The sequence below is a fragment of the Crinia signifera genome, chromosome 9, assembly GCF_055691185.1.
Source record: "Crinia signifera chromosome 9, ASM5569118v1, whole genome shotgun sequence".
Lineage (NCBI taxonomy): Eukaryota > Metazoa > Chordata > Amphibia > Anura > Myobatrachidae > Crinia > Crinia signifera.
Genome location: NC_139225.1, coordinates 98,003,858 through 98,027,949, shown reverse-complemented (window position 1 = coordinate 98,027,949; position 24,092 = coordinate 98,003,858). Strand labels below are relative to the sequence as shown.

The window sequence follows — 24,092 nt, the reverse complement described above, 5'->3', positions numbered from 1 at the left end:
GGACGGCCGGGAGGATTTATTGGGTCTTTGTGGATTTTTGGTATGGTATAAATAACAGGGGTCACCGGATGTTCTGTGGTTAAAGTTTGGAAAACCTTTTTACTGAACAGGTTATCCCGAAGTGCCTCTGTTAGGACCTGGTCCAGTTCCTTCTTGAACACCTGTGTGGGGTTTGCCGCTAGTTTTTTATACGTAGTTGTGTCAGCTAGCATTTGGTCCAGATCTGACACATACTTTGCTGTATCCTGAAGAACTATAGCCCCGCCTTTGTCGGCGGGTCGAATGGTTAAGTTGGTGTTGCTTGCCAGGTTTTTCAAGGCTGCCAATTCGTTTTTTCTTAAGTTGGAATGCTGCTTGGGAGCATTGGCGTCAAATCTAGTGACTGCCTCATCCACAATCCTGGTGAATGTTTTGAGTGAGGAATTGTGCGATTGGGGGTCAAATGTGGAGTGCGCGTGCTTTTTTAAGAAGGTATCATGTTTATCGGCAAGTTGGGGTGCAGAATGCTGGAAGTGTTCTTTCACTCTGATGGATCTTCCAAATTTATGAAGGTCGACCTTCCAGTCGAACGCTTGGTGTCGGTTAGTGGGTACGTAAGATAGGCCGTGATTGAGCACTTTGGTCTCATCTGGGGTCAAGCAGTGGGAGGATAAATTAAATATCAAGGTCTCTTCTTGTTTGTACTCCTTGGAGGCTTTGAAGATACGGTGGGATTGCCCCCCTCTTCTTGTGTACCGGTCGTTTTTAGCCCGGTGCGAGCCCGGGTTGTGCGGCCTAAAGGGCGGGCACCAGAGGATGTTTCATCTGAGTCTTCAACGATAAAATCGCTGTCACTTGTATAACGCTGGTGTTCTTTATTGCCCCGCTCTCTCCATTGTGGCCTGGAGTACCCTCTATTGCGTTGGCGCGATTGACCCTCGCCACTCAACCATCTGTAGACCCGGCCATCTTCATAGTCTGCAGCTACTGTGGCCCATTTTTTCTTTTTGAATTTTTCCAGATCTAGGCGGTGTGCCTCCACCTGGGCCTCCAGTTTTTCCCATAGGAGCTGGGTTTTTTTATCGTTGGGGAGTGATGCTTGTTCACTTTTAACCTCTGCGATCTTGGATCTAGTTACATGTAGGATTTTAGATGATTCTTCTATTACCAGGACCATGAGGTCCTGGCTACATTTGTTCAAAATAGAGATCCATCTGAGGCAAAACTGGGGGTTGTTGCGGCCAATGGTGGGGGTGTTGTTAATCCTGAACCCGCGTGGGATGCGGTGGGCCCGGTAGTAGTCGGACAAGGTGGAACCATGGAGGTGAAAGTCGACTTCCTTCTTCCTTAGTTTAAATAGCGAATTATATATGTCCTCTGCCGAATTGGGGGACAGTGCCTGATTGTCATCTTGTTTAAAGAGAATAGACTCCACTCTGTCTGGAGTGTATGAAAAGGTCTCTTCTAAGTGCTGTTGTATCTCCACAAAGGAGATATTATCCCTTAAAGATGGATCCATGATAATACAAAAGTGCTTGATGCAAAAAAAGTGACTGTTTGCAGAAAAAGTGGCAAAGTGCTAAAGTGGCGAGTGCTAAAGGTGCAGAAAAACACAAAGTCCTGTATTTTCAAGCGTCACTGATATAAATAGGTTACTTGTATTTGCTTGCAGTGGTGCCTTGTCACGTTCCTGGGTGCAGAGTTTCCAAGACGATACAATCTATAGGGTTGACTGGCACTCTCTTCACTGAGGTATATGCCACGGTGCCTTCCTCGGATGGGTATACAAACAGTAGAGTTAGATTGAGGGACCTGGGGGGACCCCCAAAGAAACAGGCGGCACTCGATCAGCTGGATGGGTAGAATCCAAATTTTATGTGCAAAGTTTTCAAAAGAATACAAGCATGTCTGCCAACGTTTCAAAGCCGGTGCGGCTTTATCATCAGGGCTTGTGTAGCATGAAAAGTGCGTGTAGTGCTGTGAAAAAGAACAGGAGCTATGTGTTTTCTTACCTTATATCTAGCAGCATGTTCTGTCCCCCAGCATCTGTGCTTCCCTGCAGCACTTCCTGAATCGTAGCTCCGCCCTCTGACATCATCGGGCCGTTGCCAGGACAACTGGAATGTTGCTGGGCTCACGCAGACACTGTGTGGGAGAAACAGAGTGAAGTGAAAGTAAACAGTGTGTGTAAGACCAGCATGATAACATTGCTGGATATAAAACAGAAACAAAACGTGACCAAAGTGCTGATGGCTGTTAGAGGTGCCACTATGTACTGTATATCAATATCTTGGTGGTAAATAATAAAAGACGATTTTTATATGTCTACTATGCATAGGTAATGCTGTATACCTTGGAGTACATCTTTTGTAGATAGGGGAAAAAAAGCATAGCATACTTGTTTTAACAGAGACTATAGAGAATCCTAGACTGAATCTATGTATGCACGATCTGTACTAGCTGCTACTATGTACATTTACAAAGGGAGACTTTTCCCTAGGGACAAGATGTCATATTTAAATAAACATATTCCACGCTATTTTTTCATTTAACCCAATCGGGGCCATGGTGTTAAGTTTAAAAATCCACTGTGATTCACGCTGGGAGAGTTTCTTGAGTCGATCCCCTCCCCTATTCAGGGGGGGAATGTGGTCAATAATTTTGCTTCTGAGATCTCCCAGTGTGTGTCCGGCTTCCTCAAAATGTTTGGCCACCGGCTGTTCAATCTTCTCTCCTTTCAATCTGGCACTGATTGCTGACCTATGCAAAGTACATAGTGGCACCTCTAACAGCCATCAGCACTTTGGTCACGTTTTGTTTCTGTTTTATATCCAGCAATGTTATCATGCTGGTCTTACACACACTGTTTACTTTCACTTCACTCTGTTTCTCCCACACAGTGTCTGCGTGAGCCCAGCAACATTCCAGTTGTCCTGGCAACGGCCCGATGATGTCAGAGGGCGGAGCTACGATTCAGGAAGTGCTGCAGGGAAGCACAGATGCTGGGGGACAGAACATGCTGCTAGATATAAGGTAAGAAAACACATAGCTCCTGTTCTTTTTCACAGCACTACACGCACTTTTCATGCTACACAAGCCCTGATGATAAAGCCGCACCGGCTTTGAAACGTTGGCAGACATGCTTGTATTCTTTTGAAAACTTTGCACATAAAATTTGGATTCTACCCATCCAGCTGATCGAGTGCCGCCTGTTTCTTTGGGGGTCCCCCCAGGTCCCTCAATCTAACTCTACTGTTTGTATACCCATCCGAGGAAGGCACCGTGGCATATACCTCAGTGAAGAGAGTGCCAGTCAACCCTATAGATTGTATCGTCTTGGAAACTCTGCACCCAGGAACGTGACAAGGCACCACTGCAAGCAAATACAAGTAACCTATTTATATCAGTGACGCTTGAAAATACAGGACTTTGTGTTTTTCTGCACCTTTAGCACTCGCCACTTTAGCACTTTGCCACTTTTTCTGCAAACAGTCACTTTTTTTGCATCAAGCACTTTTGTATTATCATGGATCCATCTTTAAGGGATAATATCTCCTTTGTGGAGATACAACAGCACTTAGAAGAGACCTTTTCATACACTCCAGACAGAGTGGAGTCTATTCTCTTTAAACAAGATGACAATCAGGCACTGTCCCCCAATTCGGCAGAGGACATATATAATTCGCTATTTAAACTAAGGAAGAAGGAAGTCGACTTTCACCTCCATGGTTCCACCTTGTCCGACTACTACCGGGCCCACCGCATCCCACGCGGGTTCAGGATTAACAACACCCCCACCATTGGCCGCAACAACCCCCAGTTTTGCCTCAGATGGATCTCTATTTTGAACAAATGTAGCCAGGACCTCATGGTCCTGGTAATAGAAGAATCATCTAAAATCCTACATGTAACTAGATCCAAGATCGCAGAGGTTAAAAGTGAACAAGCATCACTCCCCAACGATAAAAAAACCCAGCTCCTATGGGAAAAACTGGAGGCCCAGGTGGAGGCACACCGCCTAGATCTGGAAAAATTCAAAAAGAAAAAATGGGCCACAGTAGCTGCAGACTATGAAGATGGCCGGGTCTACAGATGGTTGAGTGGCGAGGGTCAATCGCGCCAACGCAATAGAGGGTACTCCAGGCCACAATGGAGAGAGCGGGGCAATAAAGAACACCAGCGTTATACAAGTGACAGCGATTTTATCGTTGAAGACTCAGATGAAACATCCTCTGGTGCCCGCCCTTTAGGCCGCACAACCCGGGCTCGCACCGGGCTAAAAACGACCGGTACACAAGAAGAGGGGGGCAATCCCACCGTATCTTCAAAGCCTCCAAGGAGTACAAACAAGAAGAGACCTTGATATTTAATTTATCCTCCCACTGCTTGACCCCAGATGAGACCAAAGTGCTCAATCACGGCCTATCTTACGTACCCACTAACCGACACCAAGCGTTCGACTGGAAGGTCGACCTTCATAAATTTGGAAGATCCATCAGAGTGAAAGAACACTTCCAGCATTCTGCACCCCAACTTGCCGATAAACATGATACCTTCTTAAAAAAGCACGCGCACTCCACATTTGACCCCCAATCGCACAATTCCTCACTCAAAACATTCACCAGGATTGTGGATGAGGCAGTCACTAGATTTGACGCCAATGCTCCCAAGCAGCATTCCAACTTAAGAAAAAACGAATTGGCAGCCTTGAAAAACCTGGCAAGCAACACCAACTTAACCATTCGACCCGCCGACAAAGGCGGGGCTATAGTTCTTCAGGATACAGCAAAGTATGTGTCAGATCTGGACCAAATGCTAGCTGACACAACTACGTATAAAAAACTAGCGGCAAACCCCACACAGGTGTTCAAGAAGGAACTGGACCAGGTCCTAACAGAGGCACTTCGGGATAACCTGTTCAGTAAAAAGGTTTTCCAAACTTTAACCACAGAACATCCGGTGACCCCTGTTATTTATACCATACCAAAAATCCACAAAGACCCAATAAATCCTCCCGGCCGTCCCATCATATCGGCCCGGCATTCTCTGTATCAACCAGTTTCCCAGTTCCTAGACACCCTTATTCAGCCATATATCATGCGTCAAAAATCTTTCCTGAAGGACACTACCCAGTTACTTTGCCAAATAGAAACTCTCAAGGACTTACCCGTATCCACCATACTTTGCACTATGGACGTCAAAAATTTATACACTGTCATTCCACACTCACAAGCCATAGCGGCTATGAGATCTTTCCTCTACAGAACTCACTTTGATGCTCTGGACATTCCTTTGTTTCTGACCTTATTGGAGCTCACCTTAACCAAAAATTATTTCCTCCACAACGGAATATATTTCCTGCAGCTAACCGGCTGTTCAATGGGGTCGAATGTGTCACCATCACTGGCAAACGTATTCATGTTTGAACAAGAAAACGCCTTCTTTTTCTCGGACATTACCATCAGTCACAAAATCATCATGTACACACGGTACATAGATGACCTCCTCCTGTTATGGGGTGGCACTACAGAAGAGCTACAAGCCATCATTGACAACATCAACGCGATGGAGGGTCCCATCAAATTGACATCTATAATTGATAAGTCAACCATTAACTATCTGGATGTCACCCTCACTATGTGCAACAGGAGGATAAACACTACAGTCTTTGAGAAAAAGACAGATCGCAACACATTGCTACAATACAGTAGCAATCATGCTCCGGCACTCAAACGAGGATTGCCCAAATCCCAGATGATTCGTTTTGCCAGAATAATTAGTGACCGGTCCACACTAGCAGACAAATTGGACACTTTAATTAAAAAATTTGTCCAAAGAGGGTATGACCCTAAGACCCTCGACTTACAAAAGAACCAGGTGTTATCAATACCTCGGGAGTCCTTACTTAAATCCACAAGGAAAACCACTACTAAAAAGAAAATCCCCTTTGTAACCACATACACTCCGGCCAGTCAAGTCCTACCGCGGGCACTACACGCTGTGTGGCCCATTGTTACCAGCGACAAGCAGTTGCCCTGCTTACGCCATCATGACATCATGCCGAGTTACAAAAGAGGGAGAAATTTAAAAGATCAGCTAGTGCGCACCAATATCACCCCCAACATCGAACCCAATCCCCTATTTAATATTCAAAGAAAACAACCGGGTTGCTACAGATGCCCGTCCTGCACGACTTGCAGAACAATGACTCCTGCTAAATACGTTGAACATCCGCAGACAGGACAGAAGTACAAAATCAACCACGTTTTGTCATGCAAGTCGCAGTTCATTATATATATGATTTCATGCCCATGCAATAGACACTATATTGGGCAAACAACCAGGACATTCCGTGAAAGGATGGCCTTGCATCGGTCAGCAATCAGTGCCAGATTGAAAGGAGAGAAGATTGAACAGCCGGTGGCCAAACATTTTGAGGAAGCCGGACACACACTGGGAGATCTCAGAAGCAAAATTATTGACCACATTCCCCCCCTGAATAGGGGAGGGGATCGACTCAAGAAACTCTCCCAGCGTGAATCACAGTGGATTTTTAAACTTAACACCATGGCCCCGATTGGGTTAAATGAAAAAATAGCGTGGAATATGTTTATTTAAATATGACATCTTGTCCCTAGGGAAAAGTCTCCCTTTGTAAATGTACATAGTAGCAGCTAGTACAGATCGTGCATACATAGATTCAGTCTAGGATTCTCTATAGTCTCTGTTAAAACAAGTATGCTATGCTTTTTTTCCCCTATCTACAAAAGATGTACTCCAAGGTATACAGCATTACCTATGCATAGTAGACATATAAAAATCGTCTTTTATTATTTACCACCAAGATATTGATATACAGTACATAGTGGCACCTCTAACAGCCATCAGCACTTTGGTCACGTTTTGTTTCTGTTTTATATCCAGCAATGTTATCATGCTGGTCTTACACACACTGTTTACTTTCACTTCACTCTGTTTCTCCCACACAGTGTCTGCGTGAGCCCAGCAACATTCCAGTTGTCCTGGCAACGGCCCGATGATGTCAGAGGGCGGAGCTACGATTCAGGAAGTGCTGCAGGGAAGCACAGATGCTGGGGGACAGAACATGCTGCTAGATATAAGGTAAGAAAACACATAGCTCCTGTTCTTTTTCACAGCACTACACGCACTTTTCATGCTACACAAGCCCTGATGATAAAGCCGCACCGGCTTTGAAACGTTGGCAGACATGCTTGTATTCTTTTGAAAACTTTGCACATAAAATTTGGATTCTACCCATCCAGCTGATCGAGTGCCGCCTGTTTCTTTGGGGGTCCCCCCAGGTCCCTCAATCTAACTCTACTGTTTGTATATATATATATATATATATATATTATCAGTTTCTTATACAGCGCATACATATTTTGCAGTGCTTTACATTCAAATCAGTCCCTGCCCCAGTGGAGCATACAATCTCTATCCCCTACCACATGTACGTGCACACACAGACATTCTAGGGTTAATTTATTGGGAGCCAATTAACCTATCAGTATATTTTTGGATTGTGGGAGGAAACCGGAGTACCCGGAAGAAACCCACGCAAGTACGGGGACAATAAACAAACTCTGCACAGTTAAGGCCATGGTGGCAATCAAACCCATGACCTCAGTGAGGCTGTAATGCTAACCATTACACCATAAATATATATATATATATATATATATATATATATGTGTGTGTAAGTTGGCGCCCTTGTTCAGACCTGCAGTAATTGGTTCTATAATAGCCTTTAGTTGAATTCAAAGCAAATAAAAGTAAAGTCCAAAATTTATAAACATTTATTAAAAAAGTCTCTTTTTTCATTCAATAGAGGTGGTTATTCCAGCCCATAAACACTTCAATGGTGTATTGTAGGTATTTACAGAGTACGTAGCAAACAAACGTTTCCAACGCGTTTCGTCCCTGCAAGGGACTTCATCAGGGGTTCGTGGATTTTATTGACACAATTTTCACGATTTTTTCGCATAGGTTGTATCCCAACAAACAACAGATCCTTTATGGACTCTGAGGCGCACTCTCAGTGGTTATATTAGGGTTTAAGGTCTTTTCATTCCTGTCACAGATTTTATCCGTGTAAATTCAAAAGGACAGCACTAAATGGTTAATTATGGGTATGCTCTGTATACCGTCATAAGTTGTTCACAATTGGGTCCTCACTGCCTGGTGGACTCGTTTCAGGGCCAACCAATCTGCAACCAAGAACAGATACGGCTGGTACAGAGTTGAGGTCTCAGTCCAAAAAAATATAGTTTTCACTGTCCCTTTTGGAGATGTGAGCTGGTGTGAGGTTCACTTTCACTGAACTAATTTTGGAGAGACCCACCCCCTCTCCCTCCGACTGCATACCAGACAGTTAAAAAAAATCCCTAATCTAAAAACAAAACTCCCATCATATATTAATTGTTACGGGGAGTAAAGGCTCCCGCTGAGCCTTCCTGCCACCACACAGACTATCTGCCAGCTCTGAGGCAGCCTCACCACACACCAATTTGTGCTCCTCACTATTGGAGCGCGAGTGTGCAGTGACATCATCCGTGTACCCACGCACCAGCCACAGTGCTTCCCGGGTCCACTGCTAGCTGCAGAAAGCAATTAATGTCTAAAGGTAATTAAACTTCAGAAGTCAGTCACAATCTACCAGCAAAAGCTCTGTGATCAAGATCAACGATCTAGACTTGATTTTAAAAACAATGGGGGTGATTCTAGCTCCCTTGGAATTGGGTGAATTCGGCCTCGTTCAGATATTTGAGGGACTGGGAATGCACATGGTATATTATGTGCATGTGCAGGTCCACTTTGCGAACTTCTTCAGTGACTTGCATAGATGCCAAGCAGTTTGCAAGGATCGGGGCAGCCCAAGGGCGGACGGCAGCAGGGGCTGAGGCCACCCATAGAAACACCCAGCATTTTATGGGCATCACAATGAAAACGCTGGACATTCCCATGAGTAGGCAGGTGGGCCGATGCCTGCCAGGGGCATGCGGCTGATGTCACAGGACGTTAGCCGCCCACCCCGTCTACCTCCCACCGGCCACAAATAAGAGTCAGTTTCCACTGATTATTATTTGGGAAGTCAGGAGAAATCATTCAGTGGTCGGATGTGTTTTCCTTACACATCCTCTCTCATCTTAAAGAGGGGAATACTCAGCGGCTGTGGGGCAGGCACTCGGCAGGGCGGTGGGTGATCCTTGCAGCTTACCGAGACAACCAGAATCACCTCCAATGTCAATGCCGATCCCTCTATTGTCCTGTCTTAGAAATGCTAATGATACAAATGTTCCAATGTTAAATGTAGCCTGTTGGGCCTAATGAAGCATAGTTTGCTCATTTGAGAATTAGCAATCCGATCGATTATCAAACAACTGCGCATGCACAGTATACACATTGTGCATAATTGGCTACAATTTGCAAATAAATGTCCATACGTATAGCAGTCGCAGGGCAGTCACAGATTTATTGACAGGAAGTCAGCAGTTAGGGGCAGAAATACGGTGTATTTCTGAAAAGGCAGACGTGTCCAGGCATTCTTTTGGTTGGTCTCTGATGTCAGCGTTAACCATTTCCAACCTGGTTCTGTATCAGAAAAGCCCAAGACTGGCCTACATGGAAAAAACTGTTTGATGTTTCACTGTTACGAATGGATCTGCGAATACATTATTAATTCAAATGCATTTGCAATTTGCAAGGGTCGTTTATCTGTACAGCGACTTTCTTTTTATTCCAGGCAACTGCATTTTCTCTACAGTAATTAGTGTTCCACGCTGAATGAGGGCCATTGTCAGGAAAAAGCCTGCACAGCAAATTGAAAGTTGTCATATGTAAAGGTGACGACTGCACTTTTACAAACACAGACAGAAAAATCATACATGAACTTTAGCAGTTGAACCCTAATTAATGCATGAAAACTGCCAAGTAAAATGCATGTGAACTATGGGCCTAATTCAGACTTGATCGCAAAACACCTTTTTTCTCAAATGGACATGTCCGGGTGGGACAATTGTATCAGGTGCAGAAAACGCTAGATTTGGGTAGGATGTGTTTCAAATGAAATTTAAATTGCAGTGTAAAAATAAATCAGCCAGTATTTACTCTGCACAGACAGTAAATCCCTCAACCAAATCTAACTCTCTCTGCACATGTTACATTTGTCCCACTTGCAATGCAATATGGTTTTGTCCATTTGAGAAAAAAATGTGCTTTGCGATCAAGGATGAATCAGGCCCTATATTTGAACCTTGCACGTTAGTGGCAGTCATACTAATCCATTTAGTTAAATAAAGAAATTAACTAGATGTACAAAATGAATCTCTCTCTCTCTCTCTCTCTCTCTCTCTCTCTCTCTCTATCTCTCCTAAATTTACTAATATGGAATGGGTACAAATGTACCCATTCATACTCATTTCATGTGAAACACGGCCGGGATCCGTCCTGGCTGAATTCAGATTTATTTTTAAAGATTCAATTTACAATGCATGCTATTGCTATGTAAATGATTGCCACTTTTAAAAACATCTGAGTTCGGACAGTATTTTGCACCTCCGGCGAATTCGGAATTGTCTTTTTCTTTTACATCTGTGATAGTTTAATTTGTTACCTATGATATTAGAAATGCAAAATGTGTTTCATTTTAAATATTATAAATATATTATCAATAAAATGCATATTCTTAAGAAAATTAAATTTTACTAATTAATTTTTGGGATTGTTATACCACAAATAACTTTAAATAAGTGAGATAATAAAATAAAATGGATTAAGATGATTCATCCTTCCAGAATCATATAAGCGGCATTTACTCACAGCACACAGTAAACAACATTAATTTTGGTACTCTTTACCTAGAACGGCGCCCGTCGCGGGCATCGCGGGTACATTTATGCCTGCCCGCGACGCGACCGACGCGATGCCCGCGATTTTCCCATTGAAAACCATGTTAAACCTGAAAAATCGCGTCGGTCGCGTCGCGGCCGGCCATAAACGTACCCGCGATGCCCGCGACGCGATGCTCCCGATTTCCCATAGGAAGCAATGTTAAAAGCCGCGATGGACCCGATTTTAGTGTTAAATGCCTCAATCCACCCGATTTGGCCATAGGAATCAATGTTAAATGGGCTACAGAGCCCATTAACCCTTAAATGTCCCCCCAAATTTTTAACGCCACCCCACGATCAACGCCAACCCGAAGCGTGGCGAGCGCAGCGAGCCCGCGAGGGGCGGCGGTACGCGTCCTCCGACCTTTTCATGCCCTACTATCCACGTCGGCGTGGTGTGAGAATAGAATAGTGTGGCGAGCGCAGCGAGCCACCGAGCCCGAAGCGTGGCGAGCGCAGCGAGCCCCGCGAGGGGACGCGGATACCTTCACAGGTAAGCGCGTCCCCTCGCGGGCTTCACAGGTGTCCGTGGCCACGCGGACACCTGTGAAGCCCGCGAGGGGACGCGTATAACTGTGAAGGTATCCGCGTCCCCTCGCGGGGCTCGCTGCGCTCGCCACGCTTCGGGCTCGGTGGCTCGCTGCGCTCGCCACACTATTCTATTCTCAACTCCACGCCGACGTGGATAGTAGGGCATGAAAAGGTCGTAGGACGCGTACCGCCGCCCCTCGCGGGCTCGCTGCGCTCGCCACGCTTCGGGTTGGCGTGGATCGTGGGGTGGCGTACAAAAATTGGGGGGACATTTAAGGGTTAATTGGGGCTATTTGGGCTCTGTAGCCCATTTAACATTGATTCCTATGGGAAAATCGCGGGCATTGAGGCATTTAACGCTAAAATCGCGGTCAATCAGGCTTTTTAACATTGTTCTCTATGGGAAAATCGCGGTAATCGCGGGTACCCGATTTTGATGTACCCGCGATTTACCCGCGATTTACCCGCGATGCCGCGATTACCGCGATTTTACCCGCGATGCCCGCGATTTCAATCGTGGGCGCCGTTCTAGGTAAAGAGTACCTTAATTTTAAACAATAAGCAATAATTGTATCAGTATGTAAAAGTGTACACAAGTGACAAGCTACAAGACATTCTGAGAAAACATGGAATTATGTACAGACCCCCATACCATACAGCCCAAAGCAAATTGGATTTTCAGATAGAATTAATCATACTCTGTAAAAAGGGAAAAAAACATACTGTTGGATGCAAATATGCCCGTCACCTACTGGGAAAATGACATGATATTTTAAATAAACATTAACTTGGACAGACTACTGAAAATTCTCCCAATGAATAATTGAGTAGGATGAAACCCAACATCAATACATTAGCATATTTGGGAGCAAAAACTATGGGCCATTATGTAGAGCAGCGGCAGCTCCTACTTATGTTTGGCAAGGGGGCTGCCGCTACTCCATGTCTAATAAATAGAAAGCCACCTACCTCGGCACCTGTGCAATGATTCCAGTGAATGTTCAGTTGCAGCAGTGCAACTGTATATGTACAAACGTCAGGCTTCTATGACGTTTGTATGACGCACCGACTGCAGTCCATAGAAACCAGATTGGGTTATGTGAAAAGGCAAGGAGTTGTTTCCTACAGGAAACTAGCTGTCTACTTATTTAATAATAATCTGTTTAACATGTTTCAATATTAGTGTATTCCATGTTTTGATGGTTTCAAGGAATTAAAGTATGGGACTGATAAAATTCTAGGCGAGACAGAATAGAAACGCATCAGTATTGTTTAAACTAAAGGCCCATACACAGTGGTCGATTTTGAACCAAAAGTAGGTCACTTTTGGTGTTTTGAGCCACTTTCAGCAGCTCAAATTCCTCCAGTGAATATACCATATGTCGGGATGTTTCACCAGGTGTGAACCATTTTCCATAGTTTTGTATGCAATGTTTTTGTATTGTCGCCCAGGGATTTTTCAAAACAATAATGTCACTTGGGAACTGGAAACCCATTTTGACTGCTCTGCAAAGCAAAGCAAAGTACAGGCAGTAAGCAAGTGTTAAGGGAATGGAAAGGGCAAAAGATTGCCCAATGATTTATTATTTGTCATGTATGCCATAAATGTAGCATACCTTTTATAAAATTTGAATGACCAATTACCAGTCACACTGCTTTTGCCTCAACCTTGGTTTCAGCGGAAATGTGAGGAAGAATTACTTAACAGAAAGAGTAGTAGATAAGTGGAATAGCCTCCCATCAGAGGTGGTAGAGGCAAATACAGTAGTACAATTTAAACATGCTTGGGATAAGTATATTGATATCCTTACAAAAAAAGAAGGATCAAATATGGTTTGAGGTAGCATGTTTAAAAAAAAAGGGGCAGACTAGATGGGCCAAGTGGTTCTTATCTGCCATCAAATTCTATGTTTCTATGTTTCTCTAGAACCTCTGACTAGGAAAATGTTTGTCGTTCCAAAGCTCCAAAAGTAAAGGATGACTTAATCTACCCAGGTGTTATCAAGACATACATATTCCTCCAGTGTACATACTGGTGGCCTTGCATGAATTCAGACATTAAACAAATTGTGAATTTTTGCCCAAAAAGTCTTTCATCAAGCACCTGCAAGAGATGTACATCTCTATCTATCTCACCTGTCCATCGACTTTATAACAGTCTTCAAGCTCTCTCGGGGGGGGTATAATACTATCTGGATGATTGTAGACAGTCTTTCCAAGATGGCTCATTTTGTACCACTCACCTTGATGCCATCAGCACCCATATTAGTTCATTTTGTACCACTCACCTGGATGGCAACAGCACCCATTTTAGCTCATTTTCTTACGAGTCATCTTCTGGTTACTTGGTCTACATATGAAGATAGTTTTGGACCAAAGTGTTGCCATTCTCTGTATAGCTGTAACCCATTTTACAAATCCAGTTGAAGTTCTCCTCCGCATACCACCCTTAATCCAAACAGCAAATGGAAAGCATAAACCAGGAACTACAGTCTTTCCTGAGGCTTTATATTGCTTCATTGGCCCGCCTGCATTCCCAGTAAAATAGCAAGCGCCACTCCAGCATGGGGTTATGCGATGCAGCCGCCATGGTCGCTCCACAGGGGGGTTTGTTTGGGTTGCCGGGTGATGCGATGTGGCCGCTGCGTTGCTCCACTAGGGGGTTGGGGTGGTGGGCGGGGGTTATGCCGCCAAGTCACTCCATTGGGGGGGGGCAATGCGGCGGTGGCCGCCGAGATCACATGGTGGAGGAGTGACAGCCACTCATCTCCATCCAGGGGGAGTCCTTGCTCCCAACTACCGCCCTCCAGTGGCCGGCGCCCTAGGCAAATGTCTAAAGCTGCCAAGTGGTGGTGCCGGCACTGGCTGTTCCGAGTCCCATTCAGAGCCCACCATGTAGTGTTAATCTCTGGCCCAACAGCTCCATGATTTATGGCACCATAGTCATTTCTGTACATGTTTAGGCAGATCAGTCCATGGTGTTCATGGCAATGGATGGAGTAACATGTTGTCACACCCTTGTGAAGTGTTACAAGACCCACACATGCATGACCTCTATCTACCTAATGAGGCAGATGTATTAAGCTTTAAAAAGATTAAAAAAATTATAAAAGCTAGGGTTATAGTGGTTAATGTCCAGCCAATCAGCTCCTGTCATTTTTCAAACACAGCCTATAACATAACAGTTAGAAGCTGTTTGACTTTTTTTTCATGTGACAAGATAGATGATGATAGTACTTTTGAAAAAAAAATGAAATAGTATACTCTTAATTAGGTGGAGCAATAAGCAGTATTCAAGCATAAATAAACTATTACTTTTAACATAATATACTCCAGTGGTTTAAATTTAATATGCAAATTCCAGATCTCCCAACATGACTCATTTCATATCTACCCTTTCATTTATGATTGCAATCACCTGTGTTGAAATGTCTTTATTATCAATTAAATAATCCAACACAGGTGACATCGGTCATATATATTAACCCTTTGAGTGCTGAATTGTGAAAAATTGCTGTGAAAATTGCTAAACAAACATTTTTATTCATCATATTGACCTGAAATATAATCTTTTTTTTACACACTATTTTTTATTTGAATTTATATATTGAATTTTAAATATTGAATTTAGATTTTTTACCGATATTTTCCAATATTTTCCATATCTCTCACAGAGATGTTGGCACTCATATTTTGCGCATCTCTCATATAGTTTTTGGCATTTTTAGCAGATATTTTTGCGGATTTCTCACAGAGATGTTGGCACTCAAAGGGTTAAAAAGGAAGTCCAGATTTAGAGCATATTGTCCCTGCTGTAATGGGCCATGTTGGTATGTACGCACAACCTTATATATACCCCCCTTCCCTCAAACTCCCCTGCCTTAAGTGTCCCGGGCCCCCTCAACCCTCAATCCTACCCTGGCTGCAGTCCCACCACTGGTGTCAAAGCTAGCACAATTCTAAATTGTAGGAGGTTTAGAATGACAGCAATAAATTAAATTCAAAGTAACTTAATTTACCTGTATGAAACATAAAATGGTACATATTCCAGCAATAGTAAAATAAAATACTGACTGCAATTCTCTTTTGTACTATTATTTACCAAGCGGTGTGCAGTCTTCTTGGTGTGCCTTTAAAAGTGAAATATGCTATCTAGTAAAATAATGAAAATACTCTGAAAGATGACTTATTGGCACTAGGAGACACGGAGACTGATGTCCCCAGTCAGGACTCTCCTTGCTACAATACATGAAATTTGTCCTGAATGTATATTAAAAAAATAAAATAAAGCTACCAGTAATGAACAAATGTACATAAATCACAGGAACCTAGAACATCTGTCAGGAGATGGCAATCCTTCTACTACAATGTATACAGCCACAATGGCAAAGGACAAAAAAGTAAATGTGAAGAACAAAAAAAAGACATGATAAAAGATGTGGATGATTTAATATTAAAAACTAAATATAAATATTAATGAAGAATTTTGACTTTTTTTCTCACATTAGTCTGTGTACTTTCTTTGTGTTGCGTTCAGTGTACAATATATAAATCTGTACGATGATCATCTTTATTCTTGTAGTATCTTTATAAAAAGTTAAGTCAAAATGTAGAATTTGAATAAAACCTACAGTACCTTTACAGCAATAGCTATGTGAGAACTATAAATCTACAAGTGCTATGCATTAATAATACATTAGTATTACTGTAAAATAGGTCATGCTTTTCTCACTAATGGATGATAACATAGGCCCTTATTCTGGTTGGTGCGGTAATATCCGCGTGCGTTCATGCCGCCGATGTTTTGTGTCTGCGCATGTGCAGAGGCGTCTCTGCACATGTGCGAGCGGGACGCACGGCCACATTCCGCATGAAATGTGTACACTACGAACAGGGGGTGGAAAGGGGTGTGAAGGGCTGTTTGGGCTCATTACCATATGTTTACACCCCGCGTTTCATGGGCGTTCCCATGCAAACGCTGGGCGTACGTATGGTAATGCGGCCGTGACGCACGTCTAGGGGGCGGACATATGACATTGCCGGATGTCAGCTGCCCGCCCAGATCCCTGCTTTTGCACGGAGAAATGCCCGTGTGGTCTGAGGTTGCGGGAGCTGGCGGACCACTCGGCCCTGCATTCGATGTTCTGCGACCATCGAATGATGGGGGAGGTTCCCTGAGATGGAGGAGGTGTATTCATGAGAAATACACGTGCGGTCCGTTCGGACAGCTTCTTACCGCGTACGGATGGAGTTGGCGATCCGTATGGAAGGCGGGGTTTAGGACGCACGGTGCTGGCCGCATATTCGGATCCGGCCGCACCGATCAGAATAAGGGCCATAGAGCAAAGCACTAACGGGGAAATATTAATAAGGGGAAATTTATTATAAATAATTAGGGGTCTAGTTACTACGCCTTAAATGGTGATAACATGGACGGACTACAGAGAAAACGTTCCGGGTAACCAGCACCTAACTGATTGGCTGAAACTTTGGGCCTGATCGGTTGTGGCCAAATTCGTCCCCGTTTCCGATTGTGCGGGTCTGTGCTTCCGCGAATATGCTCATGTACAGACCACCTGTGCGAACGCCTTTGGCGAGTATCATACTCGCCAAGGCGTTCGTGCGGGCAGGGGAGGGAAGGGAGTAGACAGGGGGCTGGTGCAGGGGAACAACCAGTGTTTTATGGGCGTCCCCATGAAAACATTGGGCGTTTAAAAAGACTTTTATTTCAGAACAGGATAAAAATAATTTGATGGTCGGTGACATGGAATGATTTTTCATTCGGACGGCCGCATGCAAGGGGATGTGTAATGCAGGGATTCGCGGGGCGGGGGCGTACGGGCCGGTGAGGCTGGCATTTACCTGTTTTCTAGGCTGCAAATATACGCAGCCTAGCGAACTGGACTGAATCAGACCTTTTGGGTGAAATGTAACAGGATGAGAGATTCAGAAAGTGAGAGATTTGGTAAGAAATCTCCAGGTTTTTTTAAAGCATTCATTTACAATTCTACATGATAATAGAATTCAGAGATATTGGTTACATATATTTGCGCAAATATATGAATAAACACCCAAGCCGTTGTCAAGGCTTCTCTGTGTATTGGGGGTCCTTGTGCTAATACCTGTGCTAATACCATTCAGTGAGCTTAGGGAAACAATGTATTTTAAGGCCTGGTACACACCAGAACGATTAGGGCACGATTAGGGCAAATTTCGACGGTTGTAACGACGGTTGTGCCTGAATTGGTGCACAATCGTTTGTATTTTACTCACGATCCTGGTCGTTTGCGATTGGATGCGCGCTCCCGGCACGTCGTATGTCGCATTGGAGATTTTGCCTCCTGCAGCAGAATCAGCCGATCCGACCGCTGATTGTGTGCTGATTTTATGCACATCGTTAGCACATTGTGTGCGCTTACGTCGTCGCGACCATCCATCCGATCCGGGTTGTTTACGCCAGAGATCCATAACACTCCCACCGCAGCCATATTGGAGCCTCGTGGATGCAGCAGAGATCACACGACGTCTGCTCCAGCGTGCACCGGACTGCAGGTATGTTTTTGTCAGGCCACTGCAGTCCACCCTACCCCCCCGTGTACCCGATGCCCACCAATGTGTATTGCTATCAGGCCACTGCAGTCCACCCCACCACCCTGTGTACCCGCTGCCCACCAATGTGTATTGCGATCAGGCCACTGCAGTCCACCCCACCACCCTGTGTACCCTCTGCCCACCAATGTGTATTGCGATCAGGCCACTGCAGTCCACCCTACCCCCCCCGTGTACCCGCTGCCCACCAATGTGTATTGCGATCAGGCCACTGCAGTCCACCCTACCCCCCCGTGTACCCGCTGCCCACCAATGTGTATTGCGATCAGGCCACTGCAGTCCACCCTACCCCCCGTGTACCCGCTGCCCACCAATGTGTATTGCTATCAGGCCACTGCAGTCCACCCCACCACCCTGTGTACCCGCTGCCCACCAATGTGTATTGCGATCAGGCCACTGCAGTCCACCCTACCCCCCCGTGTACCCGCTGCCCACCAATGTGTATTGCTATCAGGCCACTGCAGTCCACCCCACCACCCTGTGTACTCGCTGCCCACCAATGTGTATTGCGATCAGGCCACTGCAGTCCACCCTACCCCCCCGTGTACCCGCTGCCCACCATTGTGTATTGCTATCAGGCCACTGCAGTCCACCCCACCACCCTGTGTACCCGCTGCCCACCAATGTGTATTGCGATCAGGCCACTGCAGTCCACCCTACCCCCCCGTGTACCCGCTGCCCACCAATGTGTATTGCTATCAGGCCACTGCAGTCCACCCCACCACCCTGTGTACCCGCTGCCCACCAATGTGTATTGCGATCAGGCCACTGCAGTCCACCCTACCCCCCGTGTACCCGCTGCCCACCAATGTGTATTGCTATCAGGCCACTGCAGTCCACCCCACCACCCTGTGTACCCGCTGCCCACCAATGTGTATTGCGATCAGGCCACTGCAGTCCACCCTACCCCCCCGTGTACCCGCTGCCCACCAATGTGTATTGCTATCAGGCCACTGCAGTCCACCCCACCACCCTGTGTACCCGCTGCCCACCAATGTGTATTGCGATCAGGCCACTGCAGTCCACCCTACCCCCCCGTGTACCCGCTGCCCACCAATGTGTATTGCTATCAGGCCACTGCAGTCCACCCCCCCCCCCGTGTACCCGCTGCCCACCAATGGCAAAGGCCCCAGATGCATTATGCCACCACAGCCCACTATGCTCCCCTGCGGCCTACCCACTACACAGTATGCCACCACAGGCCACCCCACCCCCCTGCGGCCTACCCACTACCCAAAGCATAATGTTACCATCCAGCTGCCCTTTTGCAGGTGATGTTCTCCCACCCCCAGGATTTAAAACAGTTTTGTAAACAAAATATTATAATAATATTTATTAAAATTTGTTTAATAATTTTGAAACCAAACATGTATTCTTAATAATAATATACAGTGTATTGAAACATATTTACATATACTGTTTATATGAAGACAACTTGTTTTGTCAAAAAGTATGTACATAGGTTTTTTCAAAATCTATTCATTTTTTACAGAAATGGCCCAGGCGATTGCCAAGGAACACGAATTTATAGAGGCGTTCCTTGAGAAATATAGGGAGCTGGACTGCCTTTGGAAAACTAAATCGAAGGAGTACAGCAATAAAATTAAAAGAGCTCAAGCGTTTCAGGAGCTGGCCCAATTCAGCAAGAGCTACAATCCCGAGGCTGATGCGGACTGGGTCCGAAAAAAAATACAGAACTTGAGGACCGTGTTCCTTAAAGAACACAAGAAAATTCAATCGTCCAAAAGGTCCGGTGCAGGAACTGCAGATGTATACGAGACGTCTTTATGGTACTACAACCTGCTGACCTTCACATTGAGCCATGAGGTGCCAAGGTCGGGACTCTACCTAATGGTGGAGAGTGAGGCAGACGATGTGTTTGTGGGCCTGGATGAAAGTTCCCAGCCGTTGTCGGTAAGTACTGGTCCAATGTGTATACACCCCTTCCTCCTTTGTTTGTTTTAGGCTCCTATAGAGCATTCCTTTGCGGTCCCATCATTTTTTAAACGTGGTCTTCCTGCCAGGGGACAGCACCAACGCCATTAAAGTACTCCTTATATTGGTCCCTGACCTGTTTGGCTCTTGCTGTCCCCCGGTACTGCTGGGCCGGCGTCTCCAGGGACACGATTGGTGCAACCTCCCTAGGCTCGTCTGGGTCCTCCTGTGGTGCTGGTCCTGCCGGCCGATGGGCCCTTTCTTTGCGCCGAAGTAGATTGTGCAGGACACAGCACGCCATGACGGCCCAGTCGATTTTATCCAGCCGCAGGTTAATGGCTGTGTGGAAAATGCGGAATCTACTAGCCATAATTCCAAATGCACTTTCCACAAGCCGCCGTGCCCTGGAGAGCCTGTAATTGAAGACCCGTTTGTCGTGGTCAAGACCACGTTTGGCATAGGGCTTCATGATGTGTTCATGAAGCCCAAATGCCTCGTCCGCCACGAAAACAAAGTTCAGCCCATGCTTCGTTTCTTTGACTGTGGGCAAGTGCAGGGTGTTGGAGGCGAGCCTCTGGTAGAACTTTGTGTCCTTCAAAGTTCCACCATCTGAAGCCCGCCCATTCCTGCCGACATCCACAAAGATGAATTCATAGTTCGCATTTACCACAGCCATCAGCACAATACTGAAATACCCCTTGTAGTTGAAGTAGTAGGAACCACTGTGGGGTGGCTGATTGATGCGGACGTGTTTCCCATCAATGGCTCCTCCACAATTAGGGAAGTTCCACGCCTCGTCGAATTCAGCAGCGATGTTTTGCCACTCCTGCACGGGGTTGGGGAACTGGAACAAAAAAGAAAAGGAGATGTTAACTAATTGTTGTTATTTTCTTTTCAACAGACAACAAGCACAGAGAAAGAGGTTGGCCACACCTCAACCCCTACCCCAACCCCATCGCCAACCCCTGAGCCACCTGCAATTGACTCATCTGGAACAATCTGTGGAGTGCCAGAAACCCCCACCCCGCCACAACTATTCTCAAAAAAGAAAAAACGCAGGACCAAGACAGTCCCTGACCCAGACCCGGATGATGATATACTTATACGAGCAGAGCAGGTGCTGCGTAGGCCCCCTGACCAGTATGACACCTTCGGCAAATACGTGGCTGAGGGCTTGCGGAAGTTGAATCCGGAACAACAGATGGCGTTCGAACGTCTCACTAGCGAACTCCTGTTTAGGGGCCGTCTTGGCCTTCTGACAATTCAAACCAAATTAGTTGGACTTCTCCCATGGCAGGAGACGCCATCTACTAGTAGTGCCGTACCCTCACCAGCACTTGCCTCATTGCCTGAAACCACCCCACCGAGTGCGCAATCCTGTACCCAACCGGCTACACCTCCTCGCTACAGTCACCTGTATACATCATTGTTGAGTGACAGCACGGACCAAGACAAAACACCGGTTTTACAAGATTTATAAGCACATTCCATACAATTATTTCAAAGTTGGCATGGAGTAGTATGGCACACGGTGCTTGTCGTGGAGATAATGGCTATGGTGACCTGTTGCATACCGCAGAACAATGGGGCCGGGACCATTGCATCTGCGGTATGCAACAGGTAATCCTGATGGCCCTTTCATTATCTGCGCTACAAGCACCGTCTGTCATACTGCTCCATACCACAAGGCAATGAGGCATTGGTTTGGTTTTATGTTAATACTTGTTAGGGCACTTTGCCTAGGTTTTATACATTATGTGTGTTTTTGCTATAGGTCCATGCATGGGGCAGTATGGCACATGGTGCATGTTGCGCAGACAAAGAAAGGACCATCATGCTACTGTGGCGCACAGTGCAGAGCAATGGGGCCGGGACCAATGCTTCTGTACTAGGTGCCATGCATGCATGAGGGTGCTTTCATTGTCTGCGCTACATGTGCCGTCTGCCATACTGACCCTTAACGCACGGCAATTAGGCATTTCATGTGCCGTCTGCCATACTGCCCCTTAACGCACGGCAATTAGGCATTTCTGTGGTTTTATGTTAATTCTTTTACTTGTTAGGGCACTTTGCCTAGGTTTTATATATTATGTGTGTTTTTGCTATAGGTCCATGCATGGGGCAGTATGGCACATGGTGCATGTTGCGCAGACAAAGAAAGGACCTTCATGCTACTGTGGCGCACAGTGCAGAGCAATGGGGCCGGGACCAATGCTTCTGTACTATGTGCCATGCATGCATGAGGGTGCTTTCATTGTCTGCGCTACATGTGCCGTCTGCCATACCGCCCCTTACCGCATTGCAAACTTCATTAACATTTTATAGCAATATTTTAAAAAAACACAAAGCACTTTTTTAAATTATGTGTACTCAATGTGCAGTATGGCACATGGTACATGTGGTGCAGACAAAGGACAGGGCCACGTGGCGCATAGTGCATATCAATGGGGCCGGGACTATTGCATCTGCACTATGCGCCACGTGAGGTGGAGGGGACATGCATTATCTGCGCTACAAGCACCATGTGGCATACTGATCTCTACCTCATGGCAGACCAAAGCCATTACAATTGTTGTTTTTTTGGGGGGCATTTGCATTACTGTTTTTGCACTTTTTATATTTATACTTGAAAAAATACATTTATAAGTATTTTTGAATCTGACGGTTAAATTATTTAAATAAAAAAAATAATGTTTTCACTACAATTGTGTGCTGCATTTTTCCTTACCTTGCAATACTGATGCTGCAGGACCTTCACAATCGCTTTACAGGTCTCCGGTATAATCAGGCCCAAAGCTTGCGGGGAGATGATGGCTCCAAACTTGAGGTCCGCCAGCGATCGTCCTGTTGCCAGAAACCTGAGGGTCACCACCAGCCGGTCCTCAGCAGGGATAGCCATGCGGTACTTGGTATCCTGCTTCTGGATGAGGGGGGTGACAAGACGCAGCAGCTCCTGGAAGGTCTCATCGTCCATGCGAAGAACATTCCTATAATCCTGGGGATTATTCTCGCGAATCTCCATCAACAGGGGCATATGAGACCGCGCCTGTCGGCCTAGGAGCCACTGCTTGGTCCAGCAGGACCGAGCCTTCCTACGCTGGGCCCTCATCCTCCTCACCCTGAGTACAGCGTAGGAAAGCAGGAATTCTTGCTGGAAAGAATCCATAATGCAAAAATCTGAATGGGAAAAATAAAAGCACACTTTGTAATGCCAGGCAAAAACAAAGCAGACCAAAATAACAATGTGCAGCGTTCAGCAGGTATACACCAAGCCTCACTAGTCACAAAGCAGAAATGAGGTCCTTTAAAATGGCTACTGGTCTTTGTCCCCCCTCTGCTAGCCCAGCCCCTTTAATTACATGTCATAAACGACCATGGCCAGTGCACACACGATGTACTCACGATCCGCACATCCGATGGTCGTACGACCGTCGGGAGCGACGTCGTATCGTATCTACATCGTAATTACATCGTTTGCAAAAGAAACACGATCGTTAGCTCATCGTGAGTAGGCCGCGGGAGAGCGCTCCAGCGAAGTGCACGTTAAATCGTTAGCCGATCGTTAGACGATCCTGATCTTTCTGGTGTGTATGGGGCCTTACTTACGTAGTTAGTATTACCCCTGCCTTTCATGCACCTGAGTGGTATTACTAAACTAATTGAGCATCTGACATTATATACAGTATATGTCAGTTTTATTTAGCTACTTAACAACACTCCAACAGAAACTGTAGTTACAATAATCTTTCTAAGTCCAGAAGACAACATGTTTTGCAGTGGTGTACCTAGAATGCTTGCAGTGTGTGCAGTGCACAGAGGCCTCTGAGAACCTTCTCACATACAGACTGTCTTTTATCACTGTACCTAGAATGCTTGCAGTGTGTGCAGTGCACACAGGCCTCTGAGTCCCTTCTCACATACAGACTGTCTTTTATCACTGTACCTAGAATGCTTGCAGTGTGTGCAGTGCACACAGGCCTCTGAGTCCCTTTTCACATATAGACTGTCTTTTATCACTGTACCTAGAATGCTTGCAGTGTGTGCCGTGCACACAGGCCTCTGAGTCCCTTCTCACATATAGACTGTCTTTTATCGCTGTACCTTTTTGACAAGGTAATATAGTAATAT

General features: G+C 45.6%; 1 protein-coding gene across 1 annotated transcript; it reads left to right on the top strand.

Moving 5' to 3' along the window:
* Positions 1-19,523: 19,523 nt before the first annotated feature.
* Positions 19,524-21,444, top strand: LOC146036893 (uncharacterized). Its single transcript, XM_083160741.1, has 2 exons — positions 19,524-19,943; positions 20,866-21,444. Exons 1-2 carry the CDS (start codon positions 19,524-19,526, stop codon positions 21,442-21,444), a joined length of 999 nt encoding a protein of 332 aa, XP_083016867.1.
* Positions 21,445-24,092: the final 2,648 nt, after the last annotated feature.

Excerpts from the sequence above, each read along its gene's own strand:
- LOC146036893 (XM_083160741.1), top strand. The coding sequence starts at position 19,524 with ATGGCCCAGGCGATTGCCAAGGAACACGAATTTATAGAGGCGTTCCTT. Across the intron at positions 19,944-20,865 it reads AAAGTTCCCAGCCGTTGTCG|ACAACAAGCACAGAGAAAGA; the intron begins GTAAGTACTGGT and ends TCTTTTCAACAG.